The sequence below is a fragment of the Chlamydotis macqueenii genome, chromosome 5 (genome assembly GCF_036417535.1).
Source record: "Chlamydotis macqueenii isolate bChlMac1 chromosome 5, bChlMac1.mat, whole genome shotgun sequence".
NCBI lineage: Eukaryota > Metazoa > Chordata > Aves > Otidiformes > Otididae > Chlamydotis > Chlamydotis macqueenii.
In genome coordinates, this window is record NC_141560.1 from 45,882,648 (window position 1) to 45,907,319 (window position 24,672).

The 24,672-nt window shown below is 40.9% G+C and overlaps 1 protein-coding gene across 1 annotated transcript; it reads right to left on the reverse strand.

Annotated features, from left to right (window-relative positions):
• Positions 1–4,156: 4,156 nt before the first annotated feature.
• ALKBH3 (alkB homolog 3, alpha-ketoglutarate dependent dioxygenase) lies at positions 4,157–24,349 on the reverse strand. The gene is made up of 9 exons (XM_086749248.1): positions 24,252–24,349; positions 22,716–22,828; positions 21,472–21,506; positions 19,841–19,888; positions 18,212–18,315; positions 16,911–16,999; positions 13,547–13,756; positions 5,252–5,350; positions 4,157–4,712 (listed from the first exon to the last, which is right to left on the reverse strand). The coding sequence occupies exons 1-9, from the start codon at positions 24,319–24,321 to the stop codon at positions 4,620–4,622; spliced, it is 861 nt and encodes a 286-aa protein (XP_086605374.1). The 5' UTR covers positions 24,322–24,349; the 3' UTR covers positions 4,157–4,619.
• Between the last annotated feature and the right edge of the window lie 323 nt (positions 24,350–24,672).

Genomic DNA, 24,672 nt, shown 5'->3' on the forward strand with positions numbered 1-24,672 from the left:
ACAAATAGCCCAGGTTGCTATGGAAACCTCAAAGATGGAAAAGAAGCACTTTAAAAACAAAACATAGTGAGGCAGATTTCATATCCACTCTGAGAAGGTTTATGACCAGAAAAGGCAAAGTGGGTGCTAAATGCTTTTCAGCTAAGTCAATATAGCAGCACTTCAGAAGGAGTCATCATGGATTCGCAGCACCCGTCACACGTCTTGTATCCCAAACCCCAGGAGAACAGTCTTCTGTACTTTGCCAATACTATGGTATGAAAATTTTGGTTTCTTAACCCCTTCCTGGCACCCTGTCTCCTTCTACATTACTACTGTAGCTATGAATTACTACATGTAGCTATACTAAGCCCATCAGTCATGACAAGTGGAAAATATATAGCTAGAATTAATCTGACATAGGAGGAATAAAATTATCTAAGGCTTTAAAGCTAATAAAACCTAAAGAGGTAGGTTGTTTTTTTTTTTTCCTAAAAGAAAGAAAAAATAAATGCAGCAGAGAAATGATGGAACTTTGCCCTTGATTTTAAATGGTGTGTGCTCAGACCAACCTGGTGTGGCCCAGCAGTGTAGTACTCAATCAGACATACTCTAACCTTGTCAAGAGCTTGTGCTTGAATATTCAGGTGTTCTGTGATTAAATGATTACAGCAAGTACCATGGAAACAGAGCAATTCCTGACACCAGTGTGGTTAATTAACAATGTTATTGTTTATATAGGTGTTAAATAAATGAATGGTTACACATTGCTGATGGAACCAGTCGCCCTTTTTTTCAGAACAGCTCCATCCTGGATGTTCCCTCGGGGCAGCAGGCCACCATCCATCCTTACCAAAGACAGCTTCCATTCATCTGCTCCTTATCATCCAGCCTGAGGGCCATGGTGTTTTGGAAAAGGTGAAGGCTATTTTGGAAAAGGGAATCTTAACTGGGGTAACTAGTAGACTCAATCTGTTTGAAAGCCACAGACAATGAACAGTTTTGAGGAATGCAATCTTTCATCTTTTCTTGGAAGAGACACGCATACTCTGTGAAAAATTACATTTCAGAATGAAGAAACAGGAAAAAAAGTAAATCCACAGTTTATATCTTCTACATAAAAAAAATATCGTCACACCTGCAGCAGGGAGCTTATGAGAGGTAACTAGAGATAAATATGAACAAATTACACTGGGAGTGAGAGGGGAAAAGGAAAAGTCTACGAGAGGCAGTTTTGGAGTCACAGGAAGAATACAGGGATTATGGAAAATAAAATTCAGAAGCGCTCTGTAGGCAAAGCAGCTCTTAGCACCTGCTTCCCTAACTCACATGGACTGACTACTCCATGCTTAGCTTAGTGAGTCTGGTGGTAACAGCAAAAACAAAAACCCCAGGCAACCCCCTCGCCCCTGAATCCTCTTGTGTACAGATAAACTTTTTTTTTTTTTCAGATAAACAATATATTTTTTACCTTAAATTAATGTAATGAATTCTGAGTTTAAACCTTTTTGAAAAAAGCTTTTGGCTGGGAATATTGTACTGTCAACACAGTCCTGGGGAGGAAGAAAGCCTCATAACTGGAAAACAAATCTATTTTTAGAAATATTGTTTTCAAATCCATATAACTAGGAGAAAGGTTCCTCCAGCTATCTTTAAGTTAAAGAACAGAACCTAACTACATATTTACCATACTAAATACGTTACCCTCTGCACTTGACTTCAACAGCATAAACAGCTGACAAGCAGCACCAGAAATGTTCAAGTTCCCTAGTCTCTAGCAAAAAGTCTTTAGGTGCCATGAGAACATCATCAGGCTCAAGGCTCCTCAAATCTCAGTTTTGCAGATACCAGTCTTGTGAACCGCAAGAGTGCTTGCAGCATTCAGGAACAAATTTCTACTTACAGGAAAAATGTCCCTGCAGAAAGCTCTCCTGAGGAGATGTGGGCTGGAATCTCCTCTGCTCTAAGCCATTTCCTGCTGTCCCAGCAGGAAGGAGGTTGCAAGCCGCTGCCACTTGGCTAGGTGACTTTTTTGGGAGGAGGCGGGGGAAGGAAGGGAAGTTCCCAGCTGACAAAGAAACTTGACCTCTATGCCAACTGTTCCCCTTGCAGCCAGGGCACTCAGGACAGGGGGAGGAACGATGCCACAGTCTCCTCCTCTCCACAGTCAACCAGATTCGGATATAAGCAGGGGCACAGCTGCCACATGAGAGAGTGCAGCACACAGCAGACACCAGCAACAAAGGAGTATTGCCCCAAGAGAGCTCTGTGGGATACAGCGTTTCTCTTGTAAATCATTTTATTGTTGGAGGGGAAACTTTGGTCTTCTCCCAGATGAAAGGAAGTAAAGAAACTCAACTACAATTTGCTAGCATTAAAATTGAAACTGAGAAAGTAAGTAAAAAAACCTGTTCTTCTGCAACAGTATCAGTCTCCAGGGCCGTACCATCAGTTATGTCACGGCTTCACTGAATGCAAATGAGTTGCAACTTCCACGGGCTGAGGTTTGGGGTTTAAAAGTTTCCATCTAGTCCCCATCTCCTACTCTCTCTTGCAGCATGACTGCTCTTAACACAGTGTAAATAAATGTAGCTTGTAAAGGCTGAAGCCTTGCCTTGTCAGAACAGCTGGAGAAATTAGCACTGCCCCTTGGTTAAGGAAAACCACTCTCGTCAGGTTTGCCAAACCTGTGCAGATATTCAAAGATGTGCACAAAGCTCCAGTTACTCAAAGTAAATGTGAAAATAAGCATTTGCCTCCTTCAACACCAATTTTCAGGATACATCACAGAGCCAGATTCAAATGCAAGGAATTCACAGTAAATACACTCCAAAAATGTATTTTTATACAGACTGGGATGAAATGAAGACATTATTAGGGAACAAAGTAAGTTTCTAGTAGCATTTATTCATTTTAGGAGAATGAGCTGTTTCAAAACCTGTAGGTGCTTCTAGAGCTGTCTGATACACAAAGAAAATGATTCTGCCCAACTTCAGAGCACAGGGATTGAAATGGCTCAACAGTCTGCCCTTTAGGTCATCAGCAACATTAAAACACAGGCTCTCATCTAGTAAGAATTTTAAACTACAGCAAACGCTGGCTAAGAAAGGACAGACATTTTCTGAACACTAGCTTACTCTTGCACTGAAGAGGGACACCAGCTTGCTTAACAATGTTAACATGTACAAGGCGTAGAGTATTTACCCATGCTTAGATCCTGCTTCCAGCAGAAAGTGAAGACATACCAAAGCTATGGTGTGATCCAGTACGGTGGGTGCCATTTAGCTGTAGTAAGAACTTCACCGCGTAGGCAGCATACCTGACTTAACATCCAGACAGCAGTCATCCCCTCGCTGGTTCCTACCAACAGGTGAGATGTACCTAGGGCAGGCAAGCTTGAAGAATTCCAGCAAGTCAACCTAGAATCAGGTCTAAGACGCAGACTGCTGCTCTGTAAGAGCAGAAGTTTGAGAGATATCCTCCAAGTAATATTCTTTAATGCACTATGCATCGACCTAGAAGCCATAGCACCAGAGTGAGTGCTGCACCTGGTGCTACTACACTCTACTTAGTGTAGCTTTGCAACTGACTTATACAATACAATACTGACTTATACAATTACAATTACAATAATTTGGGTTTAACTCTTTGGACCAATTCTTCTGGGTATCAATTCTGGCAGAACAAGCCTAATTTTTAGAGATGCTGACATTTCCTGTCCCACCTGAAATCACTGGAAGCCACAATTCAGTTGTGCTAAAACAAAAGACAAAAAGGAAACTAAGAATTGGTTAGCAAATTCTGAAAGTAATGTTTTTCATCTCTTTGTGTCTATTTTCCTGCCTATGACACAGAGGGAACAGTTTTAAGCCAGCAGGGATGGAGGACTGCTAATAGTCAAGCAATGGGCAGCTTCAACCTGGCCGACAAGGCTCGTGATAAGGTGTCTCTGTTGCTCGCCTTTCTCTGTCTTGTCCACATGGAAAAACAGTCAGGATAAAGTCTGACCACAGAGAGAAGGGGGCCTTAACCCTCTGTTCTACTAGACACTAGCATAATTCAAGTAGTTATATAAATAATGAAACTGGTTGCTTCATTGGAAAAGACTTTGCAACTGACAAATAAAAAGCAATGCACTACCCCTTGGTGAATTGAGCAATGCTCAGAGACATTCATGAAGTGCAGCTTTCTCATTTCTGTACGCACATCACGCATACAGCTGCCTTTACACAAAAAAAAATCCTGTCTTGTCATTACTTAGAACATAGATCACTACTTGGGGGGAAAAAGGAGACAAGACAAGGTGCAAAAATAACTGCTCACAGCATCCTCCTGCTCCAGTCAGTATCTCTCATATCTTTCATGTGCTCTGTATTCTTTGAAGAACAATCACTGTTTTTTCACAAACTTAAAGCCTGTGATTTAGTATCCTCTAATAGCATATCATTTCTGAAAACAAACCAGCACTGTCCATATAACACAGGCAGCTTCTGATTGTCAAAGGTCTTCATTGCATCGATTCTTTTCCCCGTCAGATATTTCACAGAACTCTGTTCCTGTAAATCTTCCTTTAAACACGTAGCAATCCAACGCTCTGGATCTGCTGGGGGTTTATATCCAACAATGTCCAAAGTGCCTCTTCACTTCCAAACTCCATCAGGTTCAGGATAAATTATCCTAAAGGTCAAGTTTATTCGTGCATCTCTAGAATGATATTCCTTAGGCACTCGATGCTGTAAGTGGCATTAGGGAAAAAAACCAAAACAAACAACAAGACAAAAGCATGAGCTTGTGTATTTAAAATACAGGTAATCAAACAATGTAAAAAAACCCTTCATTTCCTGATAGCTTTTTATTAACATTTCTAAACACTTAGGTAAGGCAAAAAAAAATCATGTTCTGACTGCTCAAGGCCACTGAAAACAAAAGGTCTTTGTAGATGACTATACACTTGTTAAATTCAGTTGCATCTTTTTTATATTTCAAGTTCCTAAATTGATTTTGCTCTTTCGGCTGCAGGCTGCAACTTCATTGCTGAACTTCAATGCTGGAACGTCTGAGCTGATTCCTATTACACCATTTAGCAGCTGAAAGAAAACCCATTGCTTCTGTGAGCGCTTTGGAATTCTGAGGCAGAAAGCAATATTAATGTGCTGGGAAACATCTGTGTCACTGGAAGCAGAATGTCCCATACCTTCATGGGAGTGCCTCGTGCGTATTTAGCAAACTTCATGGCAAGTAAAGCACACAAACGATGTCAAGGAGCTCTTACCTGCCAATCCTCCTGGGTAGCTCCTTCCATAATCAGCAGAGTCCCGTGATCAAGTGGGATTCTTAGTCTTTCTACGTAAGTGTAGTCTCCATTCTCTTCCTAAAAAGAAACACTAGACACTGAAGACGCAGGCATGTGCATCTGGTACAAAACCAGTCCTCTAGAGCACAGCTTAAAAAGCTGTGAAGGGAGAGGAGGAAAGGAAGCTCTTACAAGATTAAGAAGTGTAACTAAACCTCTCTGTTACCATACTTCATAAAGAGTTCAGGAGTTGAGCATTTTAAGGATTACAGAAGCCATTGTGTCTCACTGCCTGTACAACACAGGCAAAGTTCAACAACCAGCTCCTACATCTAGTGCAAGATTCTGGAGCAAGGCTGCAAACCATTTGGAAAGATCCACTCTTAAAATAAACGGTTCTATGTGGAGACATTCAGCAACCTTACTAGTACACTGCTAAGTCAAATTGCTCAGGGACGTCTATTATGCCAACACAGTTCTCTTTGTCAATCAAGACAGTGACCTTCTAGTGAAACCATACTATGCCTGACACAACCTCTCTTCCAGAATGCCACATGGGCAGGTATTATAATGCTCTCTGTACTCCTTCAATATTTTCTGATTTTAGCCTTCAACAGCTGAAAAAAAAAAAAAGTGTTGCAAACCTTGAACAACTTCCATTGAACATCTTGCCTACTTAATGTTGGCACTTTGATTATTTCATTAATGTTGAAATGTGAATAGGAAAACCAGGATTTCCCCCAGATACAGAATGGCAGTATGTATTTTGGCTTTTATAGGTCTCTATTGCCAACTTTGCAAGCTGTCTAGGAAGAGTGGAAATTAACTCTCTGAAATGAGGCATTCAGGGAAGTTTCAGATAGGAAATCAGCTGCAAAATACAAGGGTTATTTCAGAGAGAGGGGGAGTTAGAGAAATATTTTAATTAGTGTTGAAAGAGAGAAGACTCAAGAAGACTTATTTATAGAAAGCCATAGAAAGTTTGAAAGTGTAAAGCGGATAATAAACATCCTCCACTGAAAAAAAGTATGACAAGTTCTCAGTCTCTACACTGTACAAGCGCAGGGTTGACCTTGTTCTGAGCACAGTGCATACAGCCAACAGATCGCCTGAATGCGCATTTCTTATTGTACCACTGCCTCTAGAAGCAGATACCGGCTTTTTTCCAAAGAGAGCACCAAATCAGTTATCTGTTCATGAAAAAAAAGCCAGAAATACATAATTATTAAAAAGAGATGAGAAAAAAATAATTAGGTCAGGTCTGAGCTTCTGAAGCACGATGGTGTTCCTGTTGAGGGACCATACATCTTAGCTGCTGAACAAATGCTTCAGATTTTTTATTTTCCATTTAGTTAGGCAGCATCTTCTCTTCCAATTTCTTATTATGGTTGGTGGACTCCTAAAATCACACTTGCTGAGTGTTGAGGAGGAGGGAATGCTGAATTATTTCAGACCCAGTTGAAGGCAGCAATTACTCTAGACTCAACAAAATCTGTTACTACCAGAGTGGCACAGGTCACATTTGTCATGTAAAAAGAAACTGCTCTTTGGCAGGGGGAAAAGAGAGATGAGAGGTCAAAACTTGTATCACTCGTAACTGAAGCAGGTCACAAAGAAGCTGGAAACAATACAGGATAACCGAGACCTGGAAAATGGAATTATCACATAAGATTTAACTCAGCTTGAGGTGCAGGTATAGCTACCTCATACTGACAAAAATTCCACGTTTCTGAAACAGAAACAAACATTAGAAGACCATTAGGCTTCAGCTGTATGTTGAGTTATTCAGGAAAACAGGGCTCTGTACAGGCCTGACAGTTAGAAGAAAGTATTAACAGATCACAAAAAGGCAGGCACAGTCTTGTGAGAGCCGTTAAGAAGACCCAACAGCTCTCATCCAACACATTTTACTGCTTTTACAAAAAATTCACATTTTCAGAAACCTTAACTAACTTCCTTGAAGCTTAAATATGCAGTGGCCCAAGTGGATGCACGTTTGTCTTTTTTAAAGTTCATAGCTTGCTGAAAAGCTCAAAATAACGAGGTAAAGTCTCATCTACTGGGAAAATTATGTCTTGGACTTAAAACACAGTCAAATTTTCAGAGGAACAACCCGGGGGGGCAGGGTAAGTGGTACAAAAAAAAGAGGCAGAAAGAAAGAAGATTGCAAATCCTCTAAAATGCGAAAGAAGCTTGGATGGGATCAAATCAATTCCCAATAATAAAAAGCAGCCCTTGATATAAGTGACTATATATTCACACCTTTGCCACTTTCTATTTGTGTCTGGGATTAGAAGTCACAGCATGACAGAACAAGGCTATTCAATACTGACAGCACTGGCTGGCAGTTCTGGATGTGTGCATTTCTTGGGGATAACTAAGGGCCCGAGGCCGAGCCAGTGATTAAGCAAGCTCACTAAATCGCTGGAATCAGGGAGTGCTGAAGGCACTCGGAATCACCTGTAGTACGTATTCTTTGTAAGGACACTGCAAAACTTATTTTTAAGCTTCTAGAATTATTAGCCATTTATCTTGCTCTGTTAAAACTAAGGTGTAATGCCAAAACCATCTTCTTGAACTTCAGAGGAAACAAGGAAAAAATTTCAAAAATAGGTATTATAAACATAACTGCTGATGAAAAGCAGAGAAACACCATTGCATAGCTGTTTTCTATTTCACAAGATTACATCATTTCACTTTGTGGATGGACAACAGTGGACTTATTTTTATCTCTTGCTCATCTTGTTTAACTAAGATACATGACTGAGGAGAAAGTATCCTTTCAGCCTAGAAAAGTCAGGGTGTAAAAGCAGCACTTACTTTCTGTTTTAAATGGGACATCTCTGAGCTGAGTTTTACTCAGAAAAAGAGTAAAAATGTAAATTTACTCTTAAAAAAAAAGAGTAAAATGTGAATTGGTTTTGCAGAGCCAGTGAAGTTAGAAAAAACCTGTTTACTTTCTTACATTTTGTTACTAACGCTGTCCAGCAAATCTCATTTTGTTAGACATACAGAAAACTCAGTTGAGTTTCACAGGACAGAAAGCTTTTGAAGGAAATTTATTCCTGACATCTAAGGAGGAAAAACCTCTAAAAAAATACTGGTAACAAACGTGGAAAGGAATGCATGAGGTAGCTTTTATATGGTCACCTCCTAGCTGTATGTATGTATTACAAAACTAGCTGCTTCCAAGAACAGGTTTAGTAAAGCAACTGTTCTGCGTGTTAGTAGATCAGAATTTACATAATCTTGAGTTGCTCATTTACTACAATCTATGCTTTATACTGTCCAAGTAGGCTGGCTAAAACTTTTTTTTTAAATATCCTTAATTCAAGTAACTACAGTTAATAAAAGAGGAAAGCTCAGCATGAGTTGATGGGAAGCTGTGAATATAAAATCTCTATGTATTCTGGGACTCCATCAAGGTTTGTTCCTTAAAATGGTATAAAAACCAAAAGGTAAGAAAAATAAAAGACCTAGTATAAATCTATATAAATCACCTAAGTTTATTTCTTAAATCCCATACAAGTTTATTGAGAAAGCAGTAGGAAATGGGTTTTGGATAGTGTGGAAGCATCTTCTATTATAAGGAAAAGTAAATGGAAACATCCCATACAAGAATGTATAAATAATAATGCAGTTATATAGGAAAATGAGGCAAAATTATTTTCAAAGGCTAAAGTCAGCAGCCCTCATGGAGAGTGCTAGCTTCTAGTCTTCTGCTTTACCTATCTACCTATTACCAATATAATTATCCTTACAAAACTTCTAGTCTTGTATTTTTTAGACTTCCAGCTTGCTTGTATCGCTCTTTTCCAGTTTACTACTCTATCACCAGCTGTGGAAACATCCTCCCTCCAACAACAAAGTGGTCTCATCTATCAATACTTCTGCATTTTCACCTGTTTATTCTCACTCTCTCCAACAAAATCCTCACTGCAGCTCTTTTTTATTTTACAGATTCAGTAAGAATGAATATCCGTCATAATGCCCCTTCCTCGCGTAATCCACTTGCCCACCCGCACAGGACTATCTTTAAACCTTCTCAGTCTTTCTGCAGCTGACCTACCAGATTGTAAGTGAGGGAGCTCTAAAGCACTCGCACCTTCCTCTCTGCTTGTCTACAGCTGCTAAAGTCCTGCCAACACTGGTGGACAATGGCTCCTCCTCTGCAGCCACTGCTGTCTGCAAGTCTCCTTCGTGCCCATCTAAAAGTTCAATCTTCCTTGTCCTAATCCAAGCCTCAGTTTCTATGTGCTGCATATATTCCCATGTTTGTCTTCAATTAGGCCCGTGAGGACATGCAGGGTTATTTTCCTGCTGTTTTCAAAAGTACTAGGAGGTCCTTAACTTCTGCTAGAATAGCTACTCAAGGACAGAAGCAGAGGACAGTGTTTTAGTGTTTCATGTGAAGGACAGACCCATCTGAAGGCTGATTCTGAGAACACCACAAACATCCTGTTATTATCTAACACACACGTGGAGCTCCCTCCCTTTCCCAGCACCCATCGGTTTCCTTGGTTACAGATGGAGGAGCAGCAACCTGACAGCTGGCTTTCTAACTCCTTCCACAGTTCACATGGCAGTTTGTTGGACAACTGCACCCAACTGGTCCTTGTGGCACCCAGAAGTCTGCAACAGAGCAGCTCCCCAGTGGGATGTGGGAGCTTAGCGGGACATTAAATACCACCCTTCACCCTTGAACTAACATTTCCCACTCAGCTTTCAGAAAGACCTAATAGATAAGCTGGCATTGTCTCACTGAGTTGAGCAGTGATAAGCAATACTAAAAAGGAGTAGTATGACTGCATCAGAAAGACCCATCTGACGCAACGAAATCAACCCCACTAGAGTCAGACGATTAAGCCACGTACGAGTGGAACAGGGGCCTTGAGGCTGCGTGGAGAACAGGAGGTGGTCACGGTGGTGCAGAGGTGACAGGTATGATGTGGGCAAGTACAAGAGGACTTGTTGGCTAAACCGACAGATTACGTGTGAATTGTGTATGAATCACAGCTCTAAAACAAAGCATTCATCTCTGAGTTTTGGTGTAGGCAGGAGCTACAGCGATGGGGGAACAAGGAGGCAAGAAGTTGTTTAAATCATTTATTGGAACTAGAAATAGAAAATAAAATAAACCAGATCACTTGACTGTAGACTTTGAACTACTAAATAGGCACCAAAAACCCTAGAAATCATTTAAAGTAAAGGCAAAATATCAGCTACAACCATGCAACTGGTCCAAATAAACAGAAAAGGGAGTATTTAGAAGAAAGAAAGCTTAAAAAGAAAAACTTCAGTGGGTAAAGTAGAACAGTTTCTGGCCTCATGTTAATTTCCATGCAAAGTTTCCCTAATTCCAGCAGGGAATTTATTCCTGAAATGTATTTGTAGCTTTTTTTTTTACATGTACTGGGCTGAAATCTGAGTAAGAATTATTTCTACTTATCCACAAGGGATGTTTGTTGATGCAGATTCAAATAGTCTATGCATGTCTCTGCACTCCTTTATCATCTATTATATGATGAACACATGCTCCTCCAGTACAGTACTCATCAAAAAGAGAAAACAGAGGAGTGAACCCTTCCTTCCTGGCACTCCAGAACAATTTTCAGGAAAAAAAAATACCACTTTCACATATTTTTTTTTTCCATTTTTTTTGCCAAGGAAAAATGCATTAAAAGGATAAAAATACCTCCTTTTGTGACAGTTTCAGTGGCCTATATAAACGGCAATTCCTACCAGACAAATGTCAAATTCACACAAACATGCATAAAAAAACCAACCCGCCAACATTACTGGTGGTCTTTGCAGTTAGAGAAATAGTATTTCATTCTTTGATAAGTTAATCCACATTTCAGGATATAATATGGAAAACATTGGCACAGATACTGACATGAACTGAAGTCTCTGAAGGCTCTGCCCTAGTATTCTTCAGCAGCACTACAAGATGTTACCTGACTTGTGGTACATACTGTTTTGTACCCAGTTCATGATCACATACACGCAACTGCTTTAGGTCATTTCTTTTTTTTTCAGTACCCTTTATCCACAGTGAATTTTTACCATAGTATTTCTCATCTTGTATTTCCATTACATCTCTCCATCTTTCATCTCAAAATACTTAAAAACACTTAGAAGAACAGAGGGAAATGAAGGCCTTTGAACTCTAGAATCTGAAATACAAGAATGTTGGCCCTCAAAGAGGTTTGATTTGGGGAGGAAAAGGATTTACTTTGTCTTTCCCTCCTCAATGAAGACTAACTCTGGAAAACTCGATGTACTGATACTGGCCGATTACAAACCAGGGAGAGGTCTGAATGCCTGTTAACCTGAATCCCTTTTCCCTAGACTAGATTCCTCTTCCTACAGCTTGCTTTTGAACAAAGTAATGATCAAATTTCAAATATCTACATTCAACTTTAACTTTCTCTTAATGAAAGAGAGAATGCTACATTACAATCGAGTGTGAAAATTACTTCTTTGGTGGTACAGCCTGAAACGTTGTAATTTCCATCAGAGCCTCTTCTAACTCCCACTTGGCAAAGCATCTAGTGTCATAGGATGCTCTCAGAAAATTGCAGGCTTTGGGAATGTGCAAAGAATACATAATGTGCGCCATATAATTATTAAGTAGTAGTTTCCTTAGGCACAGGATGCAGTTAATAGCAACTTATTCAAAGATCACTCTGTGCACGGGGATCAGACCTTAGGAACAGGTATGTCACACTTGCAAAAGGAATACGCTTCCTAGGTAACGAGATTCAGCTAGTCAGAAGTATCAGCTCAGAGGCACTGAAGAAAAAAAAATGAGAGTTTGAGGGATACACCTATAGAAAATCACCCATCTCAGGAAGAAGAGGGAAGAAATCATGCAGTACAGATCAAAGAAGGAGGCCAATTATGAATGGTACAGACTGAATTTCCCCCTTTGCTCATAGCGGGTGTCTTTTCAGAAAACAGAACAAAAAGATATCTTGCTCAAGAACTGGGCTTGCTTTTTAAGAGGGAAACTGCAAAGTTTACATTCAAATCTAAGTGGCTTTGATTCTGATCCATTGAAGGGCAACACATGCCCTTCTAGAAATGAATCCAAGCATCATTTACAGTTTCCCAGAGGAATGAACCTTCTAGCTGACATTTTGTTATCATCAGAGCATCAAGGGCCCTTACTCACGCTATGCCCACTGACATAATGCACTGGTTACATGATCTCATGCTCAGGGATCAGGACTAAATTCACTTCGGACAACAAAGAATTTACAAATTAGAGAACTGGTGAAAAATACAAATTAATTATTTGTTTTCTGGTTCGAATTCTGACCTTTGCTGTTCAAGGCTAGGTGACCCAAGATGACTCTTGATAAGCAGACTTCAGTACATCAGCACAGTTTTCTAATAGCCTGATAATCATCACCTTTGCTTTCTGTATTACTTATTCGGAATAAATAGCAACCTAAGCTGACAGCAAACTTTCTTCCCAAAGACTACAAATGCAGGAAAGACATCTGAAGCAGGATACCCTAAGACAAGGCTTCAACACAGGGATATGCGATTCCTTTACTTGGATAAATAGAAACTGCAAAATCTAAGTTTTAACTTGGCTTGTAAACACAGCATTCCCAAGCACCAGAAAGAGTATTCCCTGCTGAATCACCAACTAATTCCTGAAAAGATGTTCCACACAAGCCTCCTTATCAAAGTAATGATCTCGGTTTAGTCTGCAAAGTATGATGTGATGGTTTGGTATTTTATGGAAAAGAAACTAGCTCCTTCCCTCTCTTCAATCTGTCCCTCAATCTGAACACACACACGTCAAAATGCAAACATTATTAAGATAATTTTTACTTACAGGAGCAGTCAGAGCTACTCTTCATCCCACATACACTACGCACTACAAAGTGTTTGTTGTTGAGTTTAAGAAAATGGTATCAACTCTTTGGTTCATTTACACAACAGACGTCCCCTTCCACCATCACTGATTTCATTTTAAGTAATGGGAAAGGTCCTTATTTGTGCAGAAGAGTGCCCAGGTTGCAATTTCACTGCAGCACTACACTGCTGCACATTATTACAGTGGTCCCATCTCCATCCTCAAGATGTCATGTTCCATGTAACAGTTTTCTTGATCCCTATGCTTATTCTACAGAACTTTACGAGCTGTGCTTTCATTAACAACTATTAAACACTTTTAGTAATTAAGTTGTCTAAACAGAGGGAAAATGCTAAACATATTAGTAACTACAGGACTCTCAACGTGATATGAACACTCACAGGGGAGGGTTTCTTCCTCATCTCAAAGGTCCGAGTAGCACCAAAGGTGAGCGAGGCGATGACAGGGTTCTTTCCCAGGGATGGTTCATCGTCGCTGTGCCAGTCCACGCTATCCTTCTCATTTCGGTAGAGGTTGCAGAGAAGAGAGTTGAAGGTATAGCCAGTGAACTCTTCAATGCGCTCCTTTAGCACGGTCAGCAGAGGATGCCACTGTAATCAGCACAGCAGGAGCAGGGTAAACAACGAAAGCAGGCCAGCAGCAGGTAAACATCAAGACACAAGGGGAAAACTACTAAGAAACAAAATATACTGCACTTTAATCACAATAAACTTGAAATCAAACAAATGCCTCTGAAAAATTCTGATTATATTTTTAGTAAAGCTAAGGAATGGGCTTTCTGTGAAATATACATACGTTAACCTGTTCCTTAATGCTAAATCATCTCTTAAAATTATGAAGTCAGTCTGCCTTCATACTGATTTAGCCAGCGCCTCCAATTAACTGAAAGGTGAGACAGTAGACAGACTAAAATCTGCTTGAACTGACTATGGATAAACATTGGGAGTTCTTAGCTAAGACAAAAAGCGTGCAACTTCTCCCATGCACAACTGTTTTTTTTAACCTCCTGGGCAAGCTAGAGGAGTTTAACACAGGGGTCTGATAACAACTGAGTTACTTGGCCATTGCCGGTGGGCACAGCGCACCCAGAAAGTTGCAACCAGTGACTAAATGACAATGACACGCTCTCAATTGCCTGCAGCTGCTGACACAGAACAAGAGACAACGGCTGGCCTAATACTGTCACAGTGTGGCCCTCTGTCCTCGCTCTGTTAGTGCAGCTTGTTGAGCCCAGCTCTTGGGGTTTTGACTTTGACATTGTAACTTTTCAGTGGTTCGCAAAACCAGTGTCACAGGCCCTGAATTTCATCCTTCCCTTTGCTAACACTTTGCTGAGCCCACAGCCCATGGCAGCTCTGCACATTCCATTACACCCCAGCCCAGTGAATCATTATGTAATGTTACAAACTTAAATCGTGACTTTCATCTGTCAGAGTGCTTTTAAGTACTACGTAAGTATATAAAAAAAAAGCCAAAGTAATATAGGCCAGAATTTTTGCCCATTACATAAGCAGAAACACAGATCAAGAGAGGAAAAGGAACTCATTCCAAACTTCCCAGTGCATCACTGGCAGAAGGAACAGACACCAGGAATTAGTTCCTAGTATCCACCTCTGCATCACCTTCATTCCATGCTTACCCATATTTAAATCGGTTTTAACCTATTGGCTGCACTGCAGGAACCTCAACATACCATCTTTCTCTATCAGGAGTATTTCTAGCTAAGTAACCCCCCCTTCAATGACTAAGCATCATGTGAATAATTAACTATACATAAACATAGCTTGTAGCTATGGGACATGTAGGGAAAGCAGTTACACCACCCAAAAAAGCTATAGCTTGTAACTGGGCTGCCTGAATGCGCAGGACTTAGAATGCAATGACAGAAAAGTCCCAAGAAGAATTACTGAAAGCACTTTTCAGTGACCAACTAGGACTGGATTCCTTCAAGTCCTGTCACAAAAGTATTTACTACTAAAAATGTTACCATATGGTGAATTTTACAGTTCAGTGAAAAGCCCACTACAAACCTGCAGCAATGGAAATGTTTGTTGAAACATTACTATGTCCCCAACTACATCACTGCTTACAAAGAAACATTTTTCTAATACCAAGATTCATTTAGGCACAAGCACTGGACTATACCTAGCAGTGCTGCAATCACACCCAGTCTTACCAAACAAAAAAGGAGGGGCACAAAGCTAATTACTCCTATAGATCAAGCACTCAAGTCAGGTAACTGGTTCTAGCCAAGCTATGCATGAAATTACATTTTACTTGGGATATTTTTGTGATATAAACCCTATTCTACAGGTAGGGACTGTGCTCTTTGCACCATCCACTGCTTCTTCTAGGCTGCAGGAACCCCCACCTGCAAAGCTGAGCAAAATGTGAGAGCGTCCATGTGCAGTCTACCCATACATCTGCCTACGGGCAGTTTCCAGCCAGTGGCAGGGCTGGCTCCCTGCTATGCAAGTTTGCCAGTGCATCTCACTTTCTGCTGGAGTTTCTTTCTCTCAGTAAAAAAGAGGATTACTCAGGGATAAAAGACTGGATCAGCATGCATGACTCATTTAGGCCTTGTACCTTTTGGATGAGAAAAACAAGCCAGTGGCCCAACGAGTGCTAACTCTGAAGTTTATGCAAACTGAACTGAAACCAAGAATTCAGCGAATATAGGCTTTATCCAACCTCTGAGCAGCAATGCCTGCCGCAACAGGCAATCCTGAACTGGATTTAAATCATCCGTGTATAGCAGAATGATTTTGGAGGGGCACTTCCAATCCCGAAAGCCATTCACCTTCTAGAAAAGACAACTTAAATAATAATGCCACAAATGAGTGCCAAAAAAAAAAAAAAAAAAAAAAAAAAAAAAAAAAAGCAAGCCTGTTTTTCCACCACAAATACCATAGGTTATGGAATTTTTGAACTATGGTATTTTTGAGACTACAAAATCTTCACAACTCATCTTGTCAAATAACACCTTTCCACTTTTCCCAAACTGAGCTTTTCCCAAACAGCGCTATCCCGCTCTGGCAGCAGTTCTGGGACTTGGGACACTTCTCTCTCATGCTATCCAGCCTTCAACAGTCACACTTAATTTTTGGTTCAGAATATTGCAGCCTACTGCCATGGAAATGTCAAACAAAGCAATACCAAGAGACAGGCCGATGGGACAACAGGCTGGAAGCCAGAAGGAGAGAAAGAGTGAACATGAACAAAACATCAACAAGTCATTCAGAAGGTTTTTAACCCTTCCAAAATACCATGGGAAATTACATCATACAATCTGAAGCTGCTGAGCAGGCAGGTTGCATGCGTGAATTTCATAGCCTACATTCTCATTTAAGCAGTACTGAATCTAAGTGTTTCTGATATTACTGTATCTTTACAATCACAAACTCAGTATGACTGTGTACACCACTGTCTCCAGTATAAAGATGGACAGTGTAAGTCACACAGAACAATTCAGAGTTTGTCCAAAGCTACAGTGAACAGTAAAACTTTAAACTCTGGAGTTTCCTTTTGCCAATGTTTAGCAACTAAATCATGCTCCTCTCAGGCAATCCACTCATAACGCTTGTTTTATGAAGTTGCCCACATTCCACTAGAATCTGTTGCTCATCAGTAATGAAATGCTGATAGATACTCCAGATAAAAATAGAGGATAGAGGGAATTTTCGTGTCTCTGCAAAGGATTTATTTGTAGACAGTAGTAAAAGAAAACCGTGAACATATACATACATTGGGGTTTGGCTGCATTGTTATCCTGGAGTATGTGTAAGGAAGTTCCCCATACCAGGAGGTAAGCCTTGGTTCCTCAAAAGATACTTCTAAAAAAAGAAAAACAGAAAGACTTTCTCAGTTGTCTTATCAAAGGGCTTGAAAATGGAAAGATGACATAATTCTGACAAGAAACTTGATCAAAAAGAGACTGTCCATTCACCTAATGTTAAAAAGCAGCCCCTTAAAATCCTCAGCCTTACAGAATGAACTCAAGTGAAGGAATGAGATTATTCAAAATCAGGTCTGTCTCTGCAAGAGGAATTACCTTGCCAAATCTTCGAACTGCACCAATTTTCTCAACCCTATGCCAGACAGGGCAGGGATTGGACACATTAAAGACAGCAAAATGAAGCCGAGATTTTATCTATAATTCTGGCTTTGTTTATATTCTCCTGGTTCCAGTGCCGAGTACACTGGCATAAGCTGCAAGATGTATCCACTGGAAAGGATGAAGCGGAAGGGACTGCAGTATCAATGGGACATTACAGAAGCAGAATGTAGCAAGGCTGGACAAGTAATATTTTGTCAAATATGTGTGTGCTCTCTGGTGTAATACAAACATCAAGTTAAAAGTACTTTCAGCTTCTGAAAAGACTATCTTGGTAGCCATTTCTCATCCTTGACAGGTAACGTTCTCCATTATACTCTACCTTTATTGTAAGCCAATAAACACAGATGTTGAAGACATTTTCCAGCCCTGTCCAGTAACTACTCCGATATATTATCTTACGTCCGTTCTTGACTGAAGAGAAATTTAGCTAGAACAGGTGCCCCTTAGTGAACAAATCCAGAATAGCAGCCTCCTCACTTACTGCATACTAGAACTAAAAAGCAGAGACAAGGGAAAAGAGACGTGCTCTGCTGGGATTTTAAGAGAGAAATATTCCTGGTGATAAAAACCTCAAAGAACACAGTTTTTGCAGCAGCACTGTGAGACAGTATGAAGGGATGGAGCACAGACTTAGTCCAGAAAAGAGTGGCAAAAAGAACTGGAGATGACAGAGGAAGTAGTAAAATTCAAAGATTTTTGAGAAAGGGAATTTTAATTTGGAAAGATCTCATTTAATTGGCAATAGGAACATAGTGATAGAGACTGAAAAATAAGCAGCAGCACTCTTCAGATATGCATGGAAAATCTGGAAGAAAATACATGAAGGAGTGGTAATACATAAAATTAAAAGCATTGATAAACAACGCATGGATTTTGGTACGGAAATGACCTGGGAATGACCTGAAGAGTTGGTCTACGCACCCCTTACCATGTCTGACATGAGTTCGCTGACCCCAGGGTATGTCTTGGAGGAGTTGTTCAAACATCCAGTCTGCTTGTTCTGAGTCAATAAAGCCAGGAATCAAATGAATCCTAAGGAAGAAAAAGATAAATAAAAGATGGAAGTAATATACAGTTCTTCACAAGCTTTGATAAAATATTTTAATTTCCAGGATTCCCAAAGGAGATAAGAATGGCTGCAATGCATCCAGTATCCTATTTCTGACCACAGCCAAAAGCAGGTGCGAAGGAAAGAACAGAAGGCAGCAGGATGTCCTGATGAGTCTTCCCCCCACCAAACACATCTAATTGCTTTTTAAAACCTACAAAAACATATGACACCAACAATATCCTACAAGTCCCATATACTGCGTTAAAAATGGCATCCTTCTGCTTGTTATTAACTTCACATCTGATAAATTAGATAGCCCTGCTATAGTACTACAATCAACACAAGTAAATAATTGTCCTGTATTAATCTTCTCCATGCCACTCAGAACTTGACAGCCCTTTATCAGTACTGCCATCCTAGCCTCTCTTTTCCAAGCACAAGAACTCTAGAGTATTTAACCTCTCCTATTTTTGTGTTTCCTTCTATACATTTTATATTTTGACTGTACTAACAGCAGCACTCAAAAATTCCAGCCACTGTGGTGGGCTGCAAAGTAGGAATGCTGTTCACAAGAGGTTACTCTCATGAGTATTCAATACTCCAAAAACATCACAATAAGAATATATATATCACCTAGGTACTAAAAGAGATGCAAAATCTGAATACTAGCTTTCCAGAAATGTATATATTCCAGTTTGTGAAAACAAACTCCAAAAAATGACAAAATAATCCAGCTGGTTGTGTATCTTTTCTCTTTTCAGCTGGTCAATGTTTTTATTTTTCAAATTGGTGTAGAATTTTATTTTCAGTTTCCCAAGAAACCAGGATGAAAGCTTTGAAATAAATGCCCAAAAAGTTACTATGTCCTTGGCATTTTTTCCACTATTAATAAAATCTATCAAATTCAGAAGAAATGGATTAATACTGGTATTGCAGCCAAGTCAGCAACATAAAATAAAATGCATTTTAATTAGCAGGAATCACAAGTAGGGTTTGTTTTGAAGAAGTGTCTTGAAGCTGAGAAGATTAAGGCAGAGCATGTAAGCAAAAGGGACAACCCTGAAGTTACCAAATCTGCCTGAAGTTAAATGCTTTTATGAGACTAATTTAAAACAAGTCAACTTTACAGCTAAAAGTTTTTGGTAGCTCTTAACTAACACAGGAATACCGATCCAGATTTCAAGCAGCAACTTAATCTGAATCACGAAACAAATGGACACAGTCCCTTCTCCTTATTCCGGAGAAGAACACCAGATGCAGTAAGCACTAAATGTTAAGAGGTTCATTTTTCTTCTCTTCAGTGCTGCTCAGAATTGCGTAAGTCTCTGCTACCTGATACTCCAAGTATTTCCAGAAGTACTCTAAACAAAGTATACACAGGAAGGGCAATCTGCACCTGCTAGAGTCAAAACACTCTGCAGAGACCAGACTTCTGAAAACTGCGTATCACCGTGGTGTTCTGCAACAGCAACTAACAAGTGTCAAAAAAACATGCAATCCACTCACCTGGAAATGCCAGTTGGTGCTTTGCTGAGCTCATACACACCAGGCTTGCTGAGGATGTAAGAAAAGAAAGAGCCATTAGATGGGGAAACAATAAGAAATTATCTTACACTGAGCAGCATGGACTAGAATTGCTGTAAGCATGGAATAGGGAGAGTATTCTTTAAAAAGCAATAATGTTCTGGAGACAGAGGTCAGAGTAAGGCAGCAAGGGGTGTTGCAGAAGCAAATGAGTTTGTGTGTACTTCCTGCCTGTCACTCTCATTTCACCAAAGGCTCAGTACAGTTCTAAGGCTCTGGAGGTACGTAAATGAGGGATGTCATGGGGAATCTAAAGGAGGCAACCATACAAGCCTGCACCCTGATCGTGACGTTTGCATTTAGAGGAATACAAGGAACATGAGTGCAACTGAAAATGCAAAATCCAGTTTTCAGTCAAACGACCAATACCAGCATTCTGCTAACAGCGAGGTGTTCACCAGTCTGTGTGACACAGCAAAACTAAGTTACAGGTACACAAGCAGTATTTTAACTCTTGTAGCTGGTACAGAGGGTAAACTGTTCTTCCCTGTTACAAGCTGCATTGTCATAAAGTATTCTTCACGCCTGTACGAACTGCTTGCTTCACCTACCATCTCATTTTATCCTAAGCTAGCTCCAAACTTCATACTGCTCTTTGTCCCTAGAACACTCCAGGAGTTCATCACACTCCAGCACTGCTTCTCCCTCAAAACAGTTCACCAGCTCACAAGATGATCACATACTGTGTTATGCACTGTGCTGTATTTAAGAAAGTTAAATAAACAGAAACTTCTGATCTCTTCCATATTGCATATGCAGAGCATAAACCATACTATATTACCTACAGTACACTGTTGTGATGAGAATAGCAACTCAGTTTTGTTTCCTCGATTTTTTTTTTATTTGGTTTGTAAGTAAGTGTAACAAAGGAAAGGTCAGTGAACCTTCAGAACACCTTTAACACACTGAACTTACTTAATACCTTGATACTATGTTATTACTACTAATCATAAACAATAAACAATAGCTGTATCCTTCATACTGAAATGGAAAGTTAAAACGTAAGCAAATCTGTTACAATTAAGTAAACGCTTCTGGAAAATTCTGTAACTATTTCCAGGAAAAAATTTTCATGACTCTGGACAGAAACGCTTCTCGTAAAGTAGTTCTACTTAATGAACTGTTCACTACCACGCTAGCAGCGGGAGCGCAGCTGAACATCTCATCTGAATTATGCCTGCTCTGCATAAATACCCACCTAGCATCAAATCCGACGTTCCTACAGAAAACTAACCCCAGATCTCGCGAAGTGAAAACACCATACCAGTGCGAGCCAAAAGCTGGATCTGTAAGTTGCCTTTTAGGAACCACTTAGCAAGAAAATTCTACCAAGATGACCAAATTGACACAAATTCAATTTTCAAAATCTGTGACTTCACCATACACCAAATTCAGTTCAGAGTAAAAGGGCTGGAAGTCCATATTTTCTACGGAAATTTCTTCCAAATGCATAACAGTCATAAGTGGAGAAGGAACTCTTTTTTGGCAGATTCCCACTGACCAACAAGACAGAAAAACGGCACAAAGTTCAGTTAAGTCAGCAGTATACTCACTCTATCACACCTGCCTCAGGAACTTTGCGCTCCACCTGAAAGGCAACAAGACAATACATGGTGAATATCAAACATTCAGGTACCTGGCATGCCCTAGTCAAACATCTCTAGTGACTATACAGCCACATACTGATATGTCAGTGAGAAAAATATACCTCTGGTACGTTACTGGTAAGCAGTAACAACCCACCTGCTCTCTCCATGCCCCAGAAACTCTCAAATGCAGCTACCACTGCAGGGGGTTTTTAACAATCAACTGTCCCCTAAACCACACTAATTTCTAAATTATTTGGATTATTACAATACTTGCTATTTATCAACTGCAACAAAAAAAAAAAATTCTTATCCTTATGTTTGGAAGTAAAAATCTAGAGCAACTATAGGAGGGATGAACAAATCCCAGGCCCCAGACAATAAGAAAAACAAAAGACAGACATAGCAGGAGCTAACACTTTAAAATTGTCTGTATAGCCCAAGATAGCTCGTTTTTATCAAAATAAAACCCAAAAATAGTACTTTAATCCAGCCTGCTCCAGCCTGGATTATAATTCTGGTTTTTTTCAGGGATTTATGCTTTTCCTCTCTGAGCTCAGCAGAGTGCTGAGATGCAAGGAGTTACTGAGTTGAGCAAGCAAGAAGGGCAAAATATAATACTATACAGGTACCAGGGCTCTGACACAGAGAAAAAGAGAACCTTCCCAGATCATCTCCAACCCTTCCAAACCAAGAAGACAGCCTTTCAAACACTTCTGGCCTAGCAATTTGTTGTGACACAATTGTTCAAGTCAACTGCCCTCCCACTGCACAGAGCACAACATCCTTCAACTCCTGACGGGACATAAAGCAAAGTCTGTAAAACAAATCCTATGCCATCTTCCCTTGTAACAAATAAGGCAAATATCCCAACTGAGGGAAAAAAAACAGAGCTCAAATAATGCTCAGGACATTGTATCATTCTGAATATTGAGGAGAACATATTGCCTCTACAAAAAAAAAAAAGTACTTAGGAACAGGTACATAATGAATACCCAAAGTCTGAGGCTAAACAGAGGGACCATAACTTTCTGTTTGCCATATACACAAGACAGTTGCAAACTCTGCTTGCTAAAAGCCCAAAGTTCAGCTCAGCTGCATTTTTTATTTTTTTTTTTTAAACATAAGACTGTAACTTCGAAGTCTGAGAATTTTTATCATTTGAAGTTTAATAGAAGATGAGATTCTGCTAATTATTGCGTAATTTTTACCTCTGATGGTTTTTCAAAGACAAATTGCTTGTGAGTGCGAGGCTGATCTTTCCTCATCCACGCCGGTTTGGCACCTGCAGGGGAAAGGCTGCTGGCCACAGGTCCCTTAGGTGCTAAAGCAAAGAGGGAAAAAAAGGATCACATGAAATAGAATTTCACCACACAAAAAAATGCAGTTTGGAAGAACTTACGGAATCATTCTGACGTATTCTCCTCTGCTTAGAGGAGATGAAAATGAAACAAAAATGAAAACATCCTTTTATCAGAAAGGATGACATCTAGAACCTTTCAACTCTACCACAAACACCTATCGCACACCAGTAGCAGCTTTCCAAAGCAGCAAAACTGCTTCCCTCTGCATTTTTTTTAAGGAAACAAAGAGACACTTCTCTGAGAAAAATACTTCTATTAAAACAAGATTTTGAAACTAGGGAGAAAGTATGGAAGAGCAACTCGGGCACACCACTTCATGGGTTTTATTTACACATGCAAACAGGCTTAGAAATGGGCCTGAAACAGACAAAGTAAAAGTCTTCGCTCTGCATAATTCAACAATGGGAAAAATAATTGTTTAAAATTCCCTTAGGAACAGGTGGAATTAAACACACCTGAGACAGAAAACTAACAGGCTACGTGCACAAGTCAAAATAGTTGACTATTTTTTTTTTCCAGATTAAAAAAAAAACAAAACAGCTTGTCTAGGACACTCAGTCTGCAGAGCAACGAGAGCTTTACTGGGTATTGTAATCCGGCAATGGAATACGGTGTTTTCATCACATTCACAAAACAAACCAGGCCTCCTTGCACGACTGGAAACCCACATAGAGCTCTCCTCCCTCTGCACTCTTTGGTTTAAACGTCTGATATAAAACACGTTAAAACACTGAAGTTAACTCCAGTCCCTTCAATTAGCACTCTTTATTTTGCAATGTTTTCACTGTGAAAAAAGAAAGGGCGTCACGTAATAAGTTTTATGAATAAAAAGCGATTAACAGCTATTACAGCTCCACCAAATTCTACTCGTTTCATTCAACTTGCCCAAAACCAGGAACAGTGCGCTTGCTTGTGTGCGCTAGAAACACATCTATACGCGTATGCAGCCGACCCTGTGTGCTGTATCCAAGATTACTACAACGTATCTGTGACATACATTAAAAAAAAAGTTACTTAAAAGCTGGGTTTGAACAGCTGAACTTTAGTTACCTAGAAAAAAAAACGAACTTAGGCATGCAAACCGCGCTGCTGCTCTGCTCTGCTCTGCTCAGCCAAGCCGGCGACGCAAGCTGCCAGCCGTCCTCCTACAGCCTTGCAAAGCTGTGCCGGTTACTTTTCGGTTACTCAGGCCCCCGGGACAGCCGTTCTCTCCACGCCATCTATACGGCTGGGCACGGCAGCCCCACCGCTTCCCTCCGCGGCGGGCCTGCGCCGCCGCCGCGCACCGGCCTCCCCGCCGCGGCCCGGGCAGAAGGGCCCTGACCAGTCCCGGGCACCCGCCGCCGGGCCGGGTACCTGCGCGCCACAGCCCAGGGTCGTTACCTGCGATCCGTCCCGCCGGGCCGCCGGCCCAGCCGCCCTGCACACGGGCTCGCTGCCGCCTCTCCGCCATCCCGGGCCAGGGTCCCGCCCGCCGCTCCGGCCGGTGCGCCGCCCGCCAGCCTCCGCCGGCGCCGCAGCCCGCGCCGGGGGTTCCGCTGCGCGCTGCGCCGCCTGCCGCTGCCCGCGGAGTGCGTGTGCAGGTTGCACATCCACCTCCCGCTGCGTGGGAAAGCGGTACAGGTGCGTGGGAAAGCGGTACAGGTGCGTGGGAAAGCGGTACAGGTGCGTGAACTTACAACTAATGCGGGAAACCAGAACCGGCTGCCCCTGGCAGCGCTCAGGCGCGGGCCGTGCCCGCAGCGTGTGCTGGGCTCACCCGCAGGCTGCTTCTCCCCTCCTCGGTCTTTTGTTTTCCAAACTG

Bases quoted from the DNA above. Each gene is read 5' to 3' on its own strand.
- ALKBH3 (XM_086749248.1), bottom strand. From the start codon at position 24,321: ATGGCGGAGAGGCGGCAGCGAGCCCGTGTGCAGGGCGGCTGGGCCGGC. The intron at 21,507-22,715 runs GTAAAAATTACG...GTTGCCTTTCAG, and splicing joins TCTTTGAAAAACCATCAGAG to GTGGAGCGCAAAGTTCCTGA. The intron at 4,713-5,251 runs GTAAGAGCTCCT...TGCCACTTACAG, and splicing joins CTACCCAGGAGGATTGGCAG to CATCGAGTGCCTAAGGAATA.